Source organism: Mytilus californianus, unplaced genomic scaffold, assembly GCF_021869535.1.
Source record: "Mytilus californianus isolate M0D057914Y unplaced genomic scaffold, xbMytCali1.0.p SCAF_8, whole genome shotgun sequence".
NCBI lineage: Eukaryota > Metazoa > Mollusca > Bivalvia > Mytilida > Mytilidae > Mytilus > Mytilus californianus.
In genome coordinates, this window is record NW_026262734.1 from 29574359 (window position 1) to 29594226 (window position 19868).

The following is a 19868-nucleotide window of genomic DNA, read 5'->3' on the forward strand; positions in this document are numbered from 1 at the left end:
ACAGTTTATCTCTATCTATAATAATATTCAAGATAATAACCAAAAACAGCAAAATTTCCTTAAAATTACCAATTCAGGGGCAGCAACCCAACAACAGGTTGTTCGATTCATCTGAAAATTTCAGGGCAGATAGATCTTGACCTGATAAACAATTTTACTTCATGTCAGATTTGCTCTAAATGTTTTGGTTTTTGAGTTATAAGCCAAAAACTGCATTTTACCCCTATGTTTTATTTTTAGCTGTGGCCGCCATCTTGGTTGGTTGGCCGGGTCATGCCACACATTTTTTAAACAAGATACCCCAATGATGATTGTGGCCAAGTTTGGTTTAGTTTGGCCCAGTTGTTTCAGAGGAGAAGATTTTTGTAAAAGATAACTAAGATTTACGAAAAATGGTTAAAAATTTACTATAAAGGGCAATAACTCCTAAAGGGGTCAACTGACAATTTCAGTCATGTTGACTTATTTGTTAATCTTACTTTGCTGAACATTATTGCTGTTTACAGTTTATCTCTATCTATAATAATATTCAAGATAATAACCAAAAACAGCAAAATTTCCTTAAAATTACCAATTCAGGGGCAGCAACCCAATAACGGGTTGTCCGATTCATCTGAAAATTTCAGGGCAGATAGATCTTGACCTGATGAACAATTTTACCCCATGTCAGATTTGCTCTTAATGCTTTGGTTTTTGAGTTATAAGCTAAAAACTGCATTTTACCCCTATGTTCTATTTTTAGCCGTGGCGGCCATCTTGGTTGGTTGACGAGGTCACGCCACACATTTTTAAAACTAGATACCCCAATGATGATTGTGGCCAAGTTTGGTTAAATTTGGCCCAGTAGTTTCAGAGGAGAAGATTTTTGTAAAAGTTTACGGACGACGGACGCAGGACGACGGACGACGGACGCAAAGTGATGAGAAAAGCTCACTTGACCTTTCAGGTCAGGTGAGCTAAAAATAAAATATAAGAGGCACCAATAACTAGTTTTGAGTTGGAGAAATCATTCAATGCTATATGATTCTATTTAGGTTCGTGCGTTTTTCGATTGACGAATGAGTCAATTAGAAAAAAAAAATGTAATTGAATCCAAAAAAGAATGCAAAAAAGATACATGAAATAAAGTCATAACATAAGTTTACAAATACGTACCTAGGTGCATTTAATAAAGCAACATTTGAACTTATTATTATCATTTTTTTTTTAATTGTAATTTTATGTTTATGTATATTTAATGTTACCCGATATGGCGTTCTTCTAAAAGATAAAATTCACTTGAATGGGTATTTCTAGTGTATATACATGTATCACACGTGCTATCTACATGTACAATATACGGAAATGACACGGCTGGGTATTGTAAAGTTACCAAAGGAAGATTAATGTCAAATGCATATCCCCGGGCGAAGAATTTACCTGTCTGTTATTTGTGCCAACTACCATCATATTGAAAAGGTTTGAATCGAGCCCATCTCTTCCGCGTGCCACTGGTACAAATCCAGGATAGTTTAAGAAAGTTTTTTATTAAATTTAAACTTTTAAACAAAGAGTGAAAATAATGTTAGCTGGCAGAAAAACTAAGTCCATAAATAAAATACGATTTATTCTACAACATTTACTTCTGGATACTATCTTATAATCATAAACAAGCTTCTATCCAAGTTTGGTAGAAATCCGGGATATTTTAAGAAAGTGATCTAAATTTCAAAAACTTAAACCACAGAATGAATGTAATGTTAACTAAGTCCATTTATACATGTGAAACACAGATAACTAGGATTTTTTTCTCTCCAAAATTTGCTTCCGGATACTATCTTATGATTATAAACATTCATCTGTTAGTATAAATACTGGATAGTTTAAGAAAGTAATTAAAATTTCAAAAACTTTAACCACAGAGTGAACATGTGGATGTCGCTAGCCGACGCCGACGACAGAATGTAGGATCGCTATGTCTCGCTTTAGCGACAAAAGTCGTAGGCTCGACAAAAATGTAATAAACTGTTATACTTTGAACATGTGTATCTAATGTGCTGGTAAACAAGTATATACATTCTAAAATACTTTTTAATAAAAAAAAAAAAAAAAAATACGAGTGAACTATAAAAAAGTGAAGTTAACAAAAAAGCAAGAAAAATTAAAAGGAACAAAAATAAAAAAAAAAAGAATAGTAGAAAATACATTCATTTTGTTACATTGAACTAAAAAATATAACAGACAGAAACAAAAGAAATACGATATAGTAACAAACAGACGAAAAAAATCAGAGAAAATTGAAATATCATAAACATGTTCAATACAAGCCGATTCAAAACGGGTCAAGGTTGAACGAACATGAATTTCTATCGATTACACAGGTGACAATCAACGGAGGGTGGCGCGTGTCGATAAAACATTAAATAACTTTATACTTAATTAAGATATGATTATAAAATTTAAAATTATGTACTTTTCGAAAATCTCCTTCTTTATGCAATGTTTTTTGTGCCAAATCTATCATTCCACCAGGTCCTTAGTGCAATATTTTGTTCTTAGTCCACTAAGGAGGCCCTTTGCGATATTTCTATTTGTCCATATAAATACCGCAAAGGACCTCCTCTGTGCACTAAGAACAACAATTTGCAAATAAGTCTATAACATTTTTGCAATTAAATGCTTGTTTTATTGGCGTAAATGAATGCTGCAGTTTTTGTCTGTTTGTCATTTTCATTTTTAGCCAGGCGTTGTCAGTTTTTTTTTTTGATTTATGAGTTTGACTGTCCCTCTGGTATCTTTTGTCCCTCTTTTTAAATAAAGTGATGCAAAAACAGAATTGGCGTAATTAAGTTGTGGCGCAAATTATTTTTTTTTCAGCGAAATAGGAGCTCGGCCTTCAAACACCGTGTGTACACTAACAAAACAGTCTTCATCATTTACGCTGTCTAGCCTGAGAATAACAGTTTTGGCAATTTGTGTAGGATTTTAATTTTAGAATGTAATGAACAAGTAAGAAGATTGTTAAAAACCTTAAGTTAATTGGAAAATGAGCTATGCATGATAAAAGGAATTAGTTTGGTGCGTCGATACGAAATTTCAGAGGCATGTGATATTTGTAAAATTTTAAGTCTTTCAATAAAAACCATTTGTAGAACTGTATATTTCGATCCTTCAAATATGTGTAAAATAATTAAAAGTTATATTATTTAGTCTCTTTCATATTTACAATTGCAGTATGATTATGTTTATAAATACTGTAGATTTGTATTTGATCATCGATTGCATGCATAACGTCCAGTGACAAATATTTCATGTATTCTAAAAAGAACAAATCAACAACTTTTAGAATACAATTGATTGGTTATTTAAGGTAAATGATTTGCGTTAAAATTGGTGAAACTTGGCCAGAAGCTTACCTCTAAAATAAAGAAATATAAAAAAAAGGTAGAGTTATTTTTTAATTCTTTATTTTAATCATACATGGACTTAAGCACTTTTTACAGTCAAAATAACAGTTTTAACACCGACAGCAAGAATCACAAGCGACGCTGGTTCCATATAAGTCTTCAACGAATTTTACTATATCCCTGGCAATTTTCGGTTTATATCAGACTCTGATATTGAGGGGAACAAATACCATGGATGCCCTGTCTTTTTTTTAATACATGTAGATATAAAACGTGTATCTCATATATAAAACCTCATTTTTAGAACAGTATATATAATTTATTGTTTCAAGGAAATATTTGGATCAGAGAAATATTTGGTGGAGAAGAGAGAAAGAAAGAGAGAGACTTATTTCGCGGTATTTGGTCTCATGTTATTCATGTCAAAATGTGATGGAAGGAAATGTTTCCCCTTTGTTTTATTTAGCAGGGTATTCCATAATGATATTAGTTGCAGATTATTTTCTATCGGTAAGAAATGGTATACAGTTCGAAATCTACATTAAGTTATACAATGTAGTACATTTAAAGTAAGTTTATTGCATTACTAAACGTTTTTCAATCAAGATAAAACGTTTACAACCAATACTATTTTTACGACTAAATAAGTTTTATGTAAATAAGTAGTTCACGTTTCAATTAACTTAGGGTATTGTTTAGGTTAATTTTTTTTTAACATTTTATAAGATCGAATTTGAAATGATTCAAAATTACAAAAAGACATCAAGAACTACGCAATTAGTATGAAACAAAATATATACCTAATAAGATAACTTATTTGCTTTAATTAACAAGTGAAATGTTTCCAATCCAATCTTTCCAATCTAATATAGTCCAAAGGGTGACAAAAGGATATAAATATGGTCACTAAAGGTTTTCTTACGTCTGGCGGTAAAAAAAAACCTTGCCAAAGTGGGGCATTCGCTTGGTTGTTTGGAATATACAAGTACGCAACCAACTATCAATCAATCCAATCTAATAATTTTTTTTTTATCCCGCATCTTTTTATATTAAACTATTTTAACTCAAAACAACTTTCAGAAAGAAAACCCTAACATATATCAGACGCTAAACAAAACGATATACCATACGATAGATGAAACGCTTAACGATATCATATACCATACGATAAACGAAACGCTAAACGCTAAACCATACTATGTACCATACGACAAATAAAACGCTTAACGATACCATGAAACATACGATATACAAAACCCTAAACTATGACATTTACCATACGATGAACGAACGATGAACATACGCTGACCGAACGTTGTACGGACGCTATACGAATGATGTACGAACGATGACCGAACTCTATACGAACGATTCCCGAACGCTACACGTACGATTCCCGAATGAAAAAAGTGTTAACTTTTACGTTACAGGGACTGTAGCTCAGCTGACACTGTATTTTGTTCGCCAGCCATAGAAAAAGAAACATAATTTTATTTTCCAGGTCAAAGTGCATACCTGCTGTAGAGACAGCAAGAGTCTTACTGTAAGGCAGTTAAAGTCTATGTTTAATGTAAAGCATTAATCTTACAGAAGTTAAACTTACATATCTAAATCTAGCAAGCCTGCTTGCCTATAAAAGCATTTGCCTACATCACATCCAAACCACACAGCCTAAAAATAATAATAAAACAAAATTGGCTGTTAACTTTACTTTTGGAACTATTGCCATTACAAAATTTCTGAAAAATAGAAAACTGATGAAAAAAAATCCAAATGTAATTCACAGCATATATTTATGTAAAATTTAAAATGTTTACAACGACAACTATTGTGAAGAACATGCTAAAATCTTTCGAGTCTTTTGATTGTTTGTAATTTTGTGTCCTCATTGATGAATACTACCTATCTCCTTTTTGAATATTCAGATTAGAATTTAATGAATAACACATATATGTGAGTCTACTAAATCTGCCAATTTTATTTTTCTTAAAAATATCAAAATGTTTATTTCACTTTATTTCATTACAAAACTGAATATATTTCGTAATTGTAGGAATGTTATGATATATTCCATCATACTTCATTTTGAATTTAAACATAAAAAGAAAAGGAAAAAGCTAAAAGAGCATAAGGATCTCACATTGCAAAAATTGATACCGTAATTGACTCCAAAGATCAGATTGTACTTACAAGCATAAAATTATAACACAACCTCGATGAGCTTCCCTTCAAAAGTTTTCATAACAGCATATTTTTCAAACATTTTGGTAAAAATATGAATAAAAGGAGTCTATTTGTGTATTTCCATTGCAATGTATCATCAATGTCCATTATTCTAGTAATTCTCTGATATAAGTATAATTTTCAATAATAAATGGATACTTTAAACTGATCCATTGCAAATGAATTGTAGTTAGAATGCTTATTTGACAAATTAAATACCTCATCATCTTTGAGAGAAGCTATGGTAACCTTCTTTAAAACTTCAATTGGTTGATTAATATATAATACTGGTCGTCCACCAGTCATGTTTCCTAGGTAGTCTACTGTATACAGTTTGCCATAAGAATGGTTTGGACGAGGATCATTCACTATACACACCTGTCAACAGATAATGATGTTATTGTAAAAAAGATTTATATTTCTCTATTATTTCACCTTTTGCATACCTCATGTTGTATGGTTGAATTACAAAATAGATCTAACCAATTATCGTTTTTGCTAAGCATGATACTTTCACTTGTCTATTGATCTGTCTATTCAACCTTTAAAAGATTTAGCCTGAACTTTGTGGGTAACACTGACATCTAAACATCCTTCAGAGAGTTGTTGCAAGGGTTCTTTAATAGTGTTAAATAACCTCTTTAGAGTGTTGCACTAATTCTACACAAGACATCAAATTTAATGTCCCCAATTTGACTGGAAGTGACTGCAAGTTTACACATCACACACAGCCAAATTTACACTACACATAAGTAAGGGTTTTACTGCTGGAACAAGAGAAGTCCAGGGATGACCAAATTTCTAAACCCAATGGGGTCAACCCTTAAAGTTTGCTAGTAAGAAGATACATTTTTCTGAAAACAAGAATTTATCAAAGAAAGGCAGACCATGGAATACAAAATATCATATCATGCTACTCGCTTGAAATAGAAAATTATCGTCAAAAACTAAGGGTGCATGAGTCCTTGTCAATGTAGACATCAACGACGTCATAGGTAAAAATAAAGATAAACAGATTATCAAAGGTCTTTCAAACTCGAGGATGTTTCTCTGTCACATCTCATCTCAGGGCTGTCGCCCTTCGATGAGATTATAGCTGAGAAACACCCTCTTGTTTGAAAAACCATTGATAATCTGTAAGTCCTGAGGTTATCTTACAAAAATATAACAATATCTACAACATCTAAAAGAGAGGCAAAAGATACCGAAGGGATATTCAAACTCATAAGTCGAGAACAAACAGACAATGACATGGCAAAAAACGAAAAAATGACCAAAAGACCAACAACAGTACACAAAACACAACATAATAAAACAAAAGACTTAAGCAAAACAAACCCCATCAAAAACCGGGAGTCATCTTGGGTGCTCAAGAAGGGTAAGCAGACCCTGTTCCACATGTGGCACACATTCTAAATAAGGTATAGAGCAAATACATAAAAATAAATCATTTACCTTATCCTCCATATTATAGATTGGTTTGATGTATTGTCTGTAGAAATCTACTGGTTTGATTGGTCCAATTTTGACATAATTCTTCTCTAAGTCATAGAATTCCCAGGTGAAGGTCTCTAATGGTGTCCCTAAACATGTAGATGCTATTCTGTATATCTAAAAACATACAACTTTATATCATATCTTGTAGCAAAACAAAAATATTATTTCATTCTTGTTCTTATTGAATGTGAATGGATTACTATAAGCTGTTAGGCCAGAACTTCATACATAATATTTAAGATTAAACATGTTACTTAAAAAAAAAATACTAGCATCATGTATATATATATATACATGATGCTAGAATGTGAAACTCTACAAGCAGACTTAAGTCAGTGGTACAAAAATTCTTCCAGAAAAATAAAGTTTAAGCATGTATTTTCTTGTACCTTTCGTTGGTATTAGCTATCTTACCTGTTCAGTCATTCAGATATTTTTTTCTGTTTTAGCTCTCTCACCTATTCTACTGTTCTCTTTTGTCATATAAGCTCCATCTTACATGTTCCATCATTTTGTTTTTTTCTTTATCAGCTTTCTCTTACCTGTTCCATTATTCTTTTTTTATGTAAATTAGCTCTCTTAATTGTAACATCTATCTGTTTTTTCTTTGTGAGCACTTTCTTACCTGTTCAGCTCTCTTGTGTGTTACATTTTAATGATGTGTTTCTGTTGTGTCATAGTTCTCCTCTTATATTTGATGTGTTTCCCTCAGTTTTAGTTTGTAACCCAGATTTGTTTTTTTCTCAATCGATTTATGAATTTCGAACAGCGGTATACTACTGTTGCCTTTATTTACCTATTCAATCATTCTGTGTGTTTTTTTCTGTATCAGCTTACTCTTATCTGTTCAATCATTCTGTGTTTTTTCTGTATCAGCTTACTCTTATCTGTTCAATCATTCTGTGTGTTTTTTTCTGTATCAGCTTACTCTTGTCTGTTCAATCATTCTGTGTATTTTATGTACTAGCTCCCCCAACTGTTACATCATTCTGTTTTTCTTTATTTTTTATTTGTTCAGTCATTCTGTGGGTTTTTTTTCTGTATCAGCTGTCTCATACCAGTTCCATTATGCTTGGTTTATTTTCTGAATCAGCTCTATTCCTTACCTGTTCAGTCATTCTTTTTTTTATCATTTCTTTCTTACCTGTTCCATCATTCTGGTTTTTTCTGCTTGTACCTTTGCTTCTGATGCCCCATCTTTTACCATAGTTTGTAGACAGTTACAGAACTCTCTCATCTATAAATAATACAAAAACATACTTTGTTAGAATTATGCATTTCATAAAAAAAAAGAAAAGAAAAATAATATGTTCACACAGAGATAAGTCTTGCCTGTATTTTATTGGATAGTAAGCTGCAAATATTGAAATTAAAAAAAGCAATACTTTAACATGTAAATTATGCAAAATATCAAAGTCAATGAATCTTGATTGAAGGTGCCAAATAATTTCTGCGGAAATAAGATATGCCAATGCTAATACAACTGCATACAAAATATCATTGACTCATCATAAGTGGTTTCCTTTAAACTGACCTCATCATAAACTTCAAACATGTTAACAAGGCAAAAGTTTCAGTCAATAGACCATGACTGTGGGGGCAGGGTTAAACATTCTCCATGGAAATGAGATCTGCAAATGTTAATACAACTACATACCAAATATCTTCTATTTACCATTAGTGGTTAAACTTAGACCAACCTTATCACAAACTTTGACGGTGCCGGAAACAGCATACCTAAGTCTTGTTTTTGCCTCCGTCAAGGAGAGACAAAAACCCAACCTAAATATTTGCATAAATAAAATTCAGCAAAATAGCTTTTTTTAGTCTTCATAAAATATCATCTATTGTAAATAGAACAGAAATATGAATACAGATAGACTATTTAGTCATATGGTACATGTGAAACATTTGACCTGACTAGGCATAGCTTATTCAGATCTAATTAAGCATAAATAAACCAAGGCCCCTTCAACTTGGATATATATTTTCTCATGTCTCTATAATTTATAATCAAGTTATAAAATTTTTTGTAAGTACATTGCTTGCAGAATTTAGTTTGATTACAGCATTTGGAGGAAAAAACCAATAATGTTATTTCAGCAATTACTGAAAATTCACAATTTTTTTTGATATTTTTAATTATTGCGATAATAGTGATAGGTTTCGCAAAAATAAATACTTTATTTAAAATTTTGACAGCATTATTTGTATGTACCATTTCCTGAAATTGCAATAATTAATCTCTCATTTCTGTTCATTGTTCAAGAATAAGAAATGCATGCAAACATTTCTGAATCTACAGTATTCATTCTTAAAACAAATTGTATAAAATCAGAATTTAATCAAACACAACTTGCTTTATTATTGATGAGCCTGTTGAACTTTACAGAAGCTTCAGCACTCTGTGCATCAGGGCAGCAGGTTTTTGGTACAATACCATACTTCTCTATCAGATTTATCATCATGTCCCACTGGCCTCCATCTTCAGCAGGATTAAATAAAAGGTGGTGAACCAAACGACCATCAGCTGTCTCACCTTTACGAGCACATTGTACGTAACACTGCAGATTGTAGTTAGCTCTCTCAACCTTTCAATTAATAAAACTGGTATTTAGTTACTAACAAAATTTCAGAATTAAATAAAAAATGCAAAAAAGTCTTTCTTAATTTCAAATATTATCATGATTATGTCCGCAGAAAGAACAAAATAAAACAACAACAAATATTTACAATGATTTACTGATCAACATAAGTCCAAATATTTTCTGCCAAGTACCACTTTGTGTATTGTGGTGCATGTGCTTTAAAGTTTTATCACTATCTAATCTAAATGTCTGAAATGAAGTCACATATTACATGACACAAACTCAATGTATTTAACTTATGTATTATAATATCAAACTGAAAGTTCTACAATTACAATTTCAATTCTGAGACCAAATATAAGAATAACAACTTCACAGAAGACAGTTGTCTCTTTTTGATAACTGGAATCAATCCAAGCCACTTAATTTCAAACCTCTTGATAATTAATTTAGACAATTAAAATGTTCAGAATGCACACACAAATAAAAATGTAGGTTTTCATCTTCAAAATCTGGACAATTTCTTTCAATAACTTTGCATATATATCTTTAAATTTTTGGCCCAGTATTTTTGATGTTGTAGTTATTCAAAATGTATTTGCAATACAAGAAAATATAGTTTGTGAAATAAATCTACAAGTTTTACAGCATAGATTACCTTGTCCCAGAAGAAGAGGTAATTCTGACTAAACTCTAGATTCTCAACTTTAAACTGGCTCATACATTTGCTTCTTATAACATTCAAACAGGCAAAAATCCAACATCTTCCTGAGCTCTTCTGGTTAGTCATTGGTTTGCCCTCATTTGATACCTGAAAAAGAAATATATCATGTATCATTCACTCTAGAGAAGTCGTAAGTATCATACACAAAGCTCTCTTATTTATAACCCTATACTTATGCAATTCAAATGGAATTTCCAGTAGCATTCCAACAGAAATCAATTGGAATACCACAGTATTCACATTTAGCAAACAAAGGGCAACAACCTCGGCAAAAAATGGAGTAATTATAGTGACTTACATGCAGGTCTCGGCAGTATGATGGTTCACAGAAACATAAAAGAATATATAAACATGATATAAAATTTACCCAAGGTGTTATTAATGAATTAAATGAAAATGCATTTTTTATAAGAATATAAAACTCACACACTCTGCATATTAAAGCAATTCTTCATACCATGTTTCATATTGCAATATTTTGCAATATATTATTAATAATTTTGACAATAATGTTATCTAATAACATGAACATGATGAATAACAAGTTAGAGACACATGAAAGACATATCAATTAAAATTAGTTCCGGTACCTTATCATGCATGCTTATAGACAAATGAAACACATATATTGTACATAAGCGATGTTGTGCTTAGCATATGGTACCCCCATTCATAATTAAAAGTATTGGAAAACAAAAAGTAGGTTTCTGACAGGTCTTACAAGCGAACACATGTTACTTAATACAACTCATCACAGTTGAGCTGCTAACTCAATGATGTATATATTATTTGTATGTCGAGTTCTACCTTTGGCAAGTTTGATGACCATTGGTAGATCGATATTTAGAAATTTTTATACATACCTTACAGTTGTATACATGAGGGGTTGTATGTATAACATCTGGATTTTTACACACATCCCATAAATCTTGTTTAGAACATACATTTCTGGCAAGTCTATTTTTCGGATCAGACAGAAATGACTGCTTGTACTGCTTTACAGTCTTATTTTGAATACCTGAAGATAAGCAAATTACATTTCAATAATAAAATAAATATAGAACTTTTCATCATTCATTATTCATAAAAGAATGTTAGCAATAATATTGTTATTAACCAAACTAATTACAGTACACATAATAAAAGATGTTTTTGGCAATAATGACCAGTCCTGGTAAGTGAAGTATTGCATGGTTGTACATGTTGTACATGTTGTATAGCCAATCTATAGTGTAACCACTCTGAATCACCAGTTATCATCCTGTTTCATCGTAATACACTTACACCAGTACATGTGTGTATGTGAAAGTTGGTTGGTTTAGCTTAACTAATTATAACCTATCATCATGATCATTAATTTTAATTCAGAATATATTATATATAATTATAATCATTAATATTATATTATATAATATTTTTGCCCATTATTCTCTTCTGTTAAATATTTGCTACTGGCATGACTGGACATTAAGCAACTAACAATCAATCAATCTATTTAGCTAACCCCATCCACATCCAGATATAAAACTGTATTTCTCAAAACCTGAAATTGTTTAAGCACTGGTACCCTTGACTATCTTGGGGAAAATATTTGTACTGGTCTGTATTGATATCCAATGCCCAGTGGCAATTATTTTATGTTTGTTCAGGACAATCCTTTGGCTTTGAATCAAAGACAGCTATATAATAAAATGCTCCGCTGGGGCGCAGCTTGATACGACCGCAGAGGTCGAACCCTGAACAGTTGGGGCAAGTATGGACACAACATTCAAGCTTGATACAGCACTGAATTTGGATTGTAATTAAATATTTGACACAGCATAGGTTTCTGACACAGAATGAAAGTGGTCTAAGAACTTAAAAATTTTCAATTTACCTATTCATACATGTGATGGACTGTGAAACTCAGATCAGGAGACTGGGAAATTTTGGTCAGGAGATTAGGACTCAGATCAGGAGGTTTTTAATCGACATTAATTTTGTTGTAAATGTAACCGTGTGCTGTAAAAATGGTCTTTTAAAGTGTGTTTTCTTCAACTTTCCAACCAATTTATTATGTTTATAGTACCCTTGTACTTATAAAGTTTCTCCATCTTTATATTCTACATGTTCAATCTAACATTGTTTTTTTCCAGTATGTTCTTTAAATTTTTTACTTCATATTCTATAAAACAATCATTGCATCCAGAACATTTGTTTAGCTGTCTGCAAATAGTTTTTATTATTTTTTTTTTTTTCTCTTGCAAATAGTTTTTATTTGCAAACTCAGAAATTCATTCTATCTGTAAAGTTAGGGTCATAGTTATTATATAAATTTCAATTTAAGCCTTAAAAGGAAGTATAGAATCCTCAAATAATTTTCAAATTATTATTTTTTTATTTGTCCTAAGACATTTAAAATCATTTAATAACCATCCTTTTATGATTATTTGTTCAATTTATATTTTATTTATATTCTTTTAAAAATTTTCATTTTTAAAAGGAAAGTAACTTAAAACAGGATAAATCAAGGGAAGTAACCCAATAAATACACAGTTTTTGTTACACAACGGCAGTTAGCCTGAGGTAAAAATCGTTGCTTACCAGTATGTTTGACACCCAAGCTGACAAGTGAAGCCATATAATTATGCATGTTAATTGATTTACAGGTAAAATATAACTTCAGGTAATGTCAGTTACACCAGATGCCTGAGATGTTATGTTGGGCAGAAATTTTTCATTCATGAAAAATTTCATACACGGGATTTTTTCAACGGGAGGGGGGGGGGAGGAGACCCCTGAAAACGGGATTATTGTACTCCCGTCGGGAGGTTCACATGTATGCCTATTCAAACCATATCATTATTATTTGCTTTTATATATAAATCAGAAATAACCAATTTAAAATGGAAAATGTTAAAGAAAAAAAAGGAAACCCCCCCCCCCCCCCAATTTTTTGAACCCCCTTATGATTCATCGCCCCCAAACTCAATCCCAGCTTTCCCTTTGTGGTATGGTACCTTGCAGTACAATTTCAGAGAGATTCATACACTTGAACACAAGTTATTGTCTGGAAACTAGAAAAATGCTTGTTTTTTGGCCCCTTTTTGGCCCCAAATTCCTAAACGTTTAGGGCAATTACCCCCAAACTCAATTCCAGCTTTCCCTTTGTGATATGGAACCTTGCAGTACAATTTCATAAAGATCCATACACTTACACACAAGTTATTGTCCTGAAACTAGAAAAATGCATGTTTTTTTTGCCCTTTTATGGCCCCTAATTACTAAAATTTTGAGGGAAAACCCCCAAAATCAATCCCAGCCTTCCCTTTGTGATATGGAACCTTGTAGTACAATTTCATAAAGATCCATACACTTACAAACAAGTTATTGTCATGAAACTAGAAAAATGCTTGTTTTTTGCCCCTTTTTGGCCCCTAATTCCTAATATTTGGAGGAAATTACCCCAAAAATCAATCCCAGTATTCCCTTTGTGATATGGAACCTTGTAGTACAATTTCATAAAGATCCATACACTTACAAACAAGTTATTGTCATGAAACTAGAAAAATGCTTGTTTTTTGCCCCTTTTTGGCCCCTAATTCCTAAAATTTGGAGACAATTACCCCCAAAATCAATCCCAGCATTCCCTTTGTGATATGGAACCTTGTGGTACAATGTCAGAGAGATCCATACACTTACACACAAGTTATGTCTGGAAGTTACAAAAATGCTTATTTTTGGCCCCTTTTGGCCCCTAATTCCTTAACTGTTAGTACCATAACCCCCAAAATCAATCCCCACCTTCCTTTTGTGGTATTGAACCTTATGGTAAAATTTCAATGAGATCCATTCACTTAAACTAAAGTTAGAGTGCGAAAACTAATGTGTATTCGGACGACGACGCCGGACGACGACGACGACGACGACGACGACGCCAACGTCATACCAATATACGACCACAAAAATTTTTTTGCGGTCGTATAAAAAGGGAGGAAATAGTACATTTTATAGTAGTTAAAAAAGATACTACATAGAATTTATAATGCATGTACAATGTACATGTATGTAATAACTTACTCAAGTTACTGCCAGTTTTGACAAGAATACTTTAAACATTGTTAAAAGAGGCTTTTAAACATGTTTAATATGTTGAATTTACATATTTTTCATCTATTTTTGATGAAGGTTATTAACTTTCCACATGTAATCAATGTCAAACAACAGATATGCTGACTCATCAAACAAAATTAATACAAAATGAATGTTTTCTACCCAATAACTTTGTGAATCAGTGATAAAGTTGAATTAATCCTGTTAATGACTTGTTTTTAATCAGTAAGACCAATCAGGTATCATTTATTCATACCATTTATACTAATATAAAGACTAATATATTATATTTAATTATGTTAACTTAATTAGTATAATACAAAATACAAATATTTATTAGCACAAACTCATCAACAATAAATGGTTAAGGCTCATGGTATATTAATTACATAGTTGATCATACATAATAAGTATTGCAAATAATGACTATATTAATATGTAATATTATAAACAATGAATATGAATTAGACATAATGACAATTTTATAGAGTTTGTTCTGCTTTACGCAGGTTCAGACTGTCTGAAATGAAAGAGGAAGTCAATTTTAGGATTGTGTATGAATTATTATTTAATAAAAAGATTACATTATTTTCATTTTTTTTAAATTTTGTAGGATCAACGATTATGTTTGAAACTTTTTGGTAAAATATGGCCCTTTTAGTTGAGTATTTTTCACAATGTAAAAGAAAATGTTTTTCATTTTCAATTTGACCAGAATTACATACAGAGCAGTATCTTTCATTTCTGGGAATATTTAGATGTCTCCCTCTTTCAATCATCAGTATATGAGCGCTTATACGGATCTTACATATTGCAGCTCTGTCACTTCTGTTTTTCAATATATCAACATAGGGTGGTCTTCTGCCCATTATGTATACACTCTTGAAAAAGTCTAACTTTTTTGATTCAAATATATTTGCATTTTGAACTTGCAAACATTGGTCATTAATTCTTTGTTTAATGGAATTTAAATTACCTTTAACATAATTAAAGTTATTGATGATATAAGACATTCCAAGTCCATTCAAAAGACTCTTGACCTTTATGACCCAAGGGTTTGAATCTACAGATTTAGTGAATATATCATATGCCAAAGAATTTTCCGAAGAAACTATATGGTTCAGGTAGTTGAATATTGAATATAATATTTTATTTTTCAAGGGAATTCTATTAAGTTCGGCTCGACATCCATCATTAGATGCCTTACAGTGAACCCCTAATATATCTTTGATAAATTTAACATGAAGTTTTTCGAAGGGATCAGAGTCTTTAAAATGTGAATCCACCCCCCAAATTTCACTACAATATGTAAGAATGGGAGTAACTAAACAATCAAACAATTTTTCAAGAAGTCTACATGGGTTGTTGAGACCTATAGTTTTCTTTATTTTATAGTATGCCTTCCTGGCTTTTTCCATTAGAGTATTCACAGCAAGGCAAAAATTGCCATTATACTTTAAAACAATACCCAAGAAACAATAATTTGTAACCGTTTCAAGATATGCATTATCATAGGTAAAATGTTTTAACAATGTCTTGCCATTAGAATTAAATATCATAATTTTTGATTTATCAGTATTAACTTGTAGTTTCCATGATGAACAATATTCATGTAAAATATCAAGAGATTTTTGTAGACCCTCTTTGCTTTCAGATAGTAAAACAATATCGTCTGCATATAAAAGAATGTTCAAAGAGGTATCCCCAATGGCAACTGGATCCGTATGTTTGTTATCAAGATTACCTACTAGTTCATTTATAAAAAAGTTAAAAAGAAGGGGACTCAATACGTCACCTTGTTTAACACCCCTTTCTGATAGGAATGGAGGACTCAGCCCATTAGAGAATTTTATTCTACATACTGTATCAGTATACATTGAATAAATAACATTAAACATTTTTTGGGGGATATTATGTTTTATGAGTTTAGAAAATAAACCTAGTCGCCATACGGTATCAAATGCCTTTTTTAAGTCTATGAAGGCAGCAAAAACTTTTTTCTTTTTTTGTCTATATTGATCAGTTATGGTCTTAAGAGTGAATATGTGGTCAGCTGTACGACTTTTCTCTTTAAAACCAATTTGATTTTTACTTATTAAATTTTTGATATCCATAAATTTTACTAAACGTTTATATAAAACCTTATTGAAAAGTTTACCCAGGTTGGAACTAATAGATATACCTCTATAGTTCCCTGGATCAAATTTGTCCCCTTTCTTATGCAAGAGAACAAGTAAGCTTTCATTCCATATTCTCGGAAATTGACCAGATTCGAATATGCTATTAAAGAGTTTATGAACATGATGAAGTGGTTTTATTAAAGTAGGGATTGCATTTTTCAACATTTCATTTGAAATCATGTCAGCTGATGTGCTTTTGCCATTTTTAATTAAACGAATAGCTGTTACTATCTCTTCAATTGTTATCTCTGAACTCAAGTGAGTCAAGTCATCTGTAACATGTGATAAATTAAACTTTTCTTTTAGAGAGTCAAAATCTTTAATAATTTTAGAATGAGAACTATTGTGGTTTATGTCACAGCTATTTAATTTTTTATAAAACTGGATGAAATCTTCTTGTGGTAAAGATTCGTTTTGTTGGTTATTACTTTTTTGTCTATTTAATTTATTCAAAATGTTCCAAAACATCTTTGGGTCTTTCTCACATGTATAAAGTTCTGAAAATATATCTTTTTTGTATTTATTTTCTTCATATTTACATAGACCTCTAAGTCTAGATCTGAAAGAATAAAATTTATGTCTGTATTCAGAATTATAGGGATGTTTATTAACTAACTTTTCATAATTTTTTACTGTAACACCAAGTTCACGGCAAGATTCAGAAAACCAAGGTCGTCTTTTTGACCTACTTTGATTTTTATTTCTGACTGGGACTTTCTTAATTAGTATACTACTGGTATGCTTGCCTTTAATTTTGATTGTCTACTTATAAGTCAGATCATTAATCTACTGGACAAAGGAAATTTTGTCAAGAAAGGAAGACTTGAATGTACTACATTATGCACCCTACAAGCTACTAAACTGTGGCTCTTATGTCCTTTTTGATATTTTTTGACAATTTGCTGATCATGCTGATGGTCCGCTAATTGTAAAAAGGTATCTAATGAATCAGCATGATCAGCAAATTGTTAAAAAATATCAAAAGGACCTAAGAGTTACAGTTCTGCAGCCAGCACACGCATGACCCTACATGCCCTAGTCACAGATAATCATAATGTCTACTAAGAGCTGCAGGCTGTCTAGTCCAAATAATTATGTCGTCTAGAATTTAGAAAGGCTATTTTGATTTTGCTGTTATGCTGTTAGATTTGCCAAAAAATTTAAAAGATCAAAAGAAAAAGCTGCAAAATATTTAAAGCATGAAAATGTGTGCCTCTCACTGAAATCACTGTAAGGGTATTTTTAAATTTTTTATGCTATAGGCAGTATAGGTCCCTCATAGATGTATTCACACTTTTGACGTTTTGTGTATTTTGGCATTTTTGCTGAATTTGCTTTTTAAAACAGTAAATTTGTGTTCGAAAACTATATTTTATAGAAACGAAATCGTCGACTCATTGTTTATTTTAGATGAATTATTTTAAATTAAAGTATATTACCTGGCACGCTACTCATTTTGCACTTTTTGCAATAGGTCCTGTCACTTAGAAGACGCTTTTGTCACTTTGGTACTTGGACAGACTGTAATTTTCGGTCACCCAAACACCACAAAGCAAAATGGGCATAAAACAAAATATCTTACTAACCATTAAAAGATTTTTCAATGTATGAAAAAAGATAACAAGATTTTAAATGTTTGAAATAATTTTTCTAAAAGAGTGGGTTCACAATCCTATAACTTTTATAAAGCGGCACGTTTCTTGTCATGTCTGGTTTTTTTATGGTAATCAGCAGCACCTCTATTTTCATTTTGAGATTGCTTGTGGACAATTTTTCAGTTTGCTATTTAACAGCTTAGGCTTTGATACCGTTGACTTAAGAAAGACAGCTTTGAGAAAACAATGGACCCACATGTAAGAATCAAATGATCAATGCTTTACTTCACAGTTTTCATAAAGAGTAAATACTAAAGGCTTACTAAAGCTAAACAGCTGAAAGTGAAACATGTGCTGATGTGGTTTTCAATTTCTATCTCCACAGGCACAGGATCTTTAGACTGTTAGAGCCTGTTGGAACCACTACTTTTCTAAATATTTTTTTTTATTTCAATTTGTTGAATTCTTTTTCTGATTTTAATTAGGTAGAATTTAATAGACATTACTAGTAGTAGTACAGGTAAAGTACATGATACTGTAAATTCTGAAATTATTGTGAGGTTTTTATTAATGCCAGTAATGTGACTAGATGATTGGATGAGTATCGCAATAATAAGAACTCCCATTCTGATAGCTGAAACAGATCTATATGCAGATTTTTTTGAAATCGCAATAATTAAACTCACATTTTTGTCCATTCACAGTCGCCTGAAGATTTCATAATTATAGCGAAAAAATGGGGGAAATAAAATATTTTTAGTAGTATTATATAGTATTATAGTAGTAAGTTAACATGGTTAAAGGGGTATTTAAGCACAGATATATACATGTCATGATATACTTAAATAGGTTATAACAGCCTATTATTTAAAGTCAGAATTAATAAAATTTAATTAAAAAATCGTGTATATATCTGTGCTTAAATACCCCTTTAACTTACTTGTGGGTCCATTGTTTTTTGAAATATTTTTTTTTTGAAATTTCCCATTTTACATTGCATGCATTGGTTTAATCATGTTTTTTTTTATATTAAAATTAAAGTTATTAATATTGAAATTAAGGGTAGCAATCTTACAGCACCAGTTAACTTAAATTTATGTTGATTTTTTTCTTCAAAATTCATCTTTTAGTAAGTTTCAATTGTTAATCCTTTCAAGCTGATAAATGTGCTTCAGGACATTTTAAACTCATTTATAGAAAATAATTGAAATTATTTGTTTTGAAATGTAAATAGACCTTTACTAAGAACTTGATTTACGTCTTTTCTTCACAAGCACAGGTATATATCATGTATATATGTATCATCAAGGCAGAGGGTGATTCATGCATGTTTCAGAATTTCTTTATTCTTTTATAATCTTCATTCAGGCTGCAGAATTTGCCAGACCACAAGCAGTCGTCTTAATTGAGATGGTTAAGAAGACTACATCTGATAAAAATCCTTCAATCTCATTGTTACAGATCACTAATAATAATATAATATAATTCTTATGTCATGTATGTCAATAAGATATATACATGTTATTGATAAATATTTCTGCCCAAGGGTACTTGATCTGGACACTGATAACAATAGGTTATCT

The 19868-nt window shown here is 31.2% G+C and overlaps 2 protein-coding genes across 3 annotated transcripts in view; one reads left to right on the top strand and one right to left on the bottom strand.

The window, feature by feature from the left end:
• LOC127710557 (bleomycin hydrolase-like) overlaps positions 1-18205 on the bottom strand; it is a 32990-nt gene extending 14785 nt beyond the window's left edge. Inside the window, exons 1-8 of the mRNA XM_052216487.1 lie at positions 18130-18205; positions 11282-11436; positions 10353-10505; positions 9467-9697; positions 8251-8343; positions 7065-7220; positions 5829-5987; positions 4990-5057 (exon numbers count right to left, since the gene is read on the bottom strand). Of these exons, the coding sequence (XP_052072447.1) occupies positions 4990-5057; positions 5829-5987; positions 7065-7220; positions 8251-8343; positions 9467-9697; positions 10353-10505; positions 11282-11436; positions 18130-18145 (1031 nt within the window). The 5' untranslated portion in view covers positions 18146-18205. The remainder of the gene's footprint in view (positions 1-4989; positions 5058-5828; positions 5988-7064; positions 7221-8250; positions 8344-9466; positions 9698-10352; positions 10506-11281; positions 11437-18129) is intronic.
• A 224-nt stretch (positions 18206-18429) lies between these two features.
• LOC127710886 (inactive peptidyl-prolyl cis-trans isomerase FKBP6-like) overlaps positions 18430-19868 on the top strand; it is a 44662-nt gene continuing 43223 nt past the window's right edge. For both annotated transcript variants that reach the window (XM_052216846.1, XM_052216847.1), the window contains exon 1: positions 18430-18543. In XM_052216846.1, the coding sequence (XP_052072806.1) occupies positions 18532-18543 (12 nt within the window). In that variant the 5' untranslated portion in view covers positions 18430-18531. The remainder of the gene's footprint in view (positions 18544-19868) is intronic.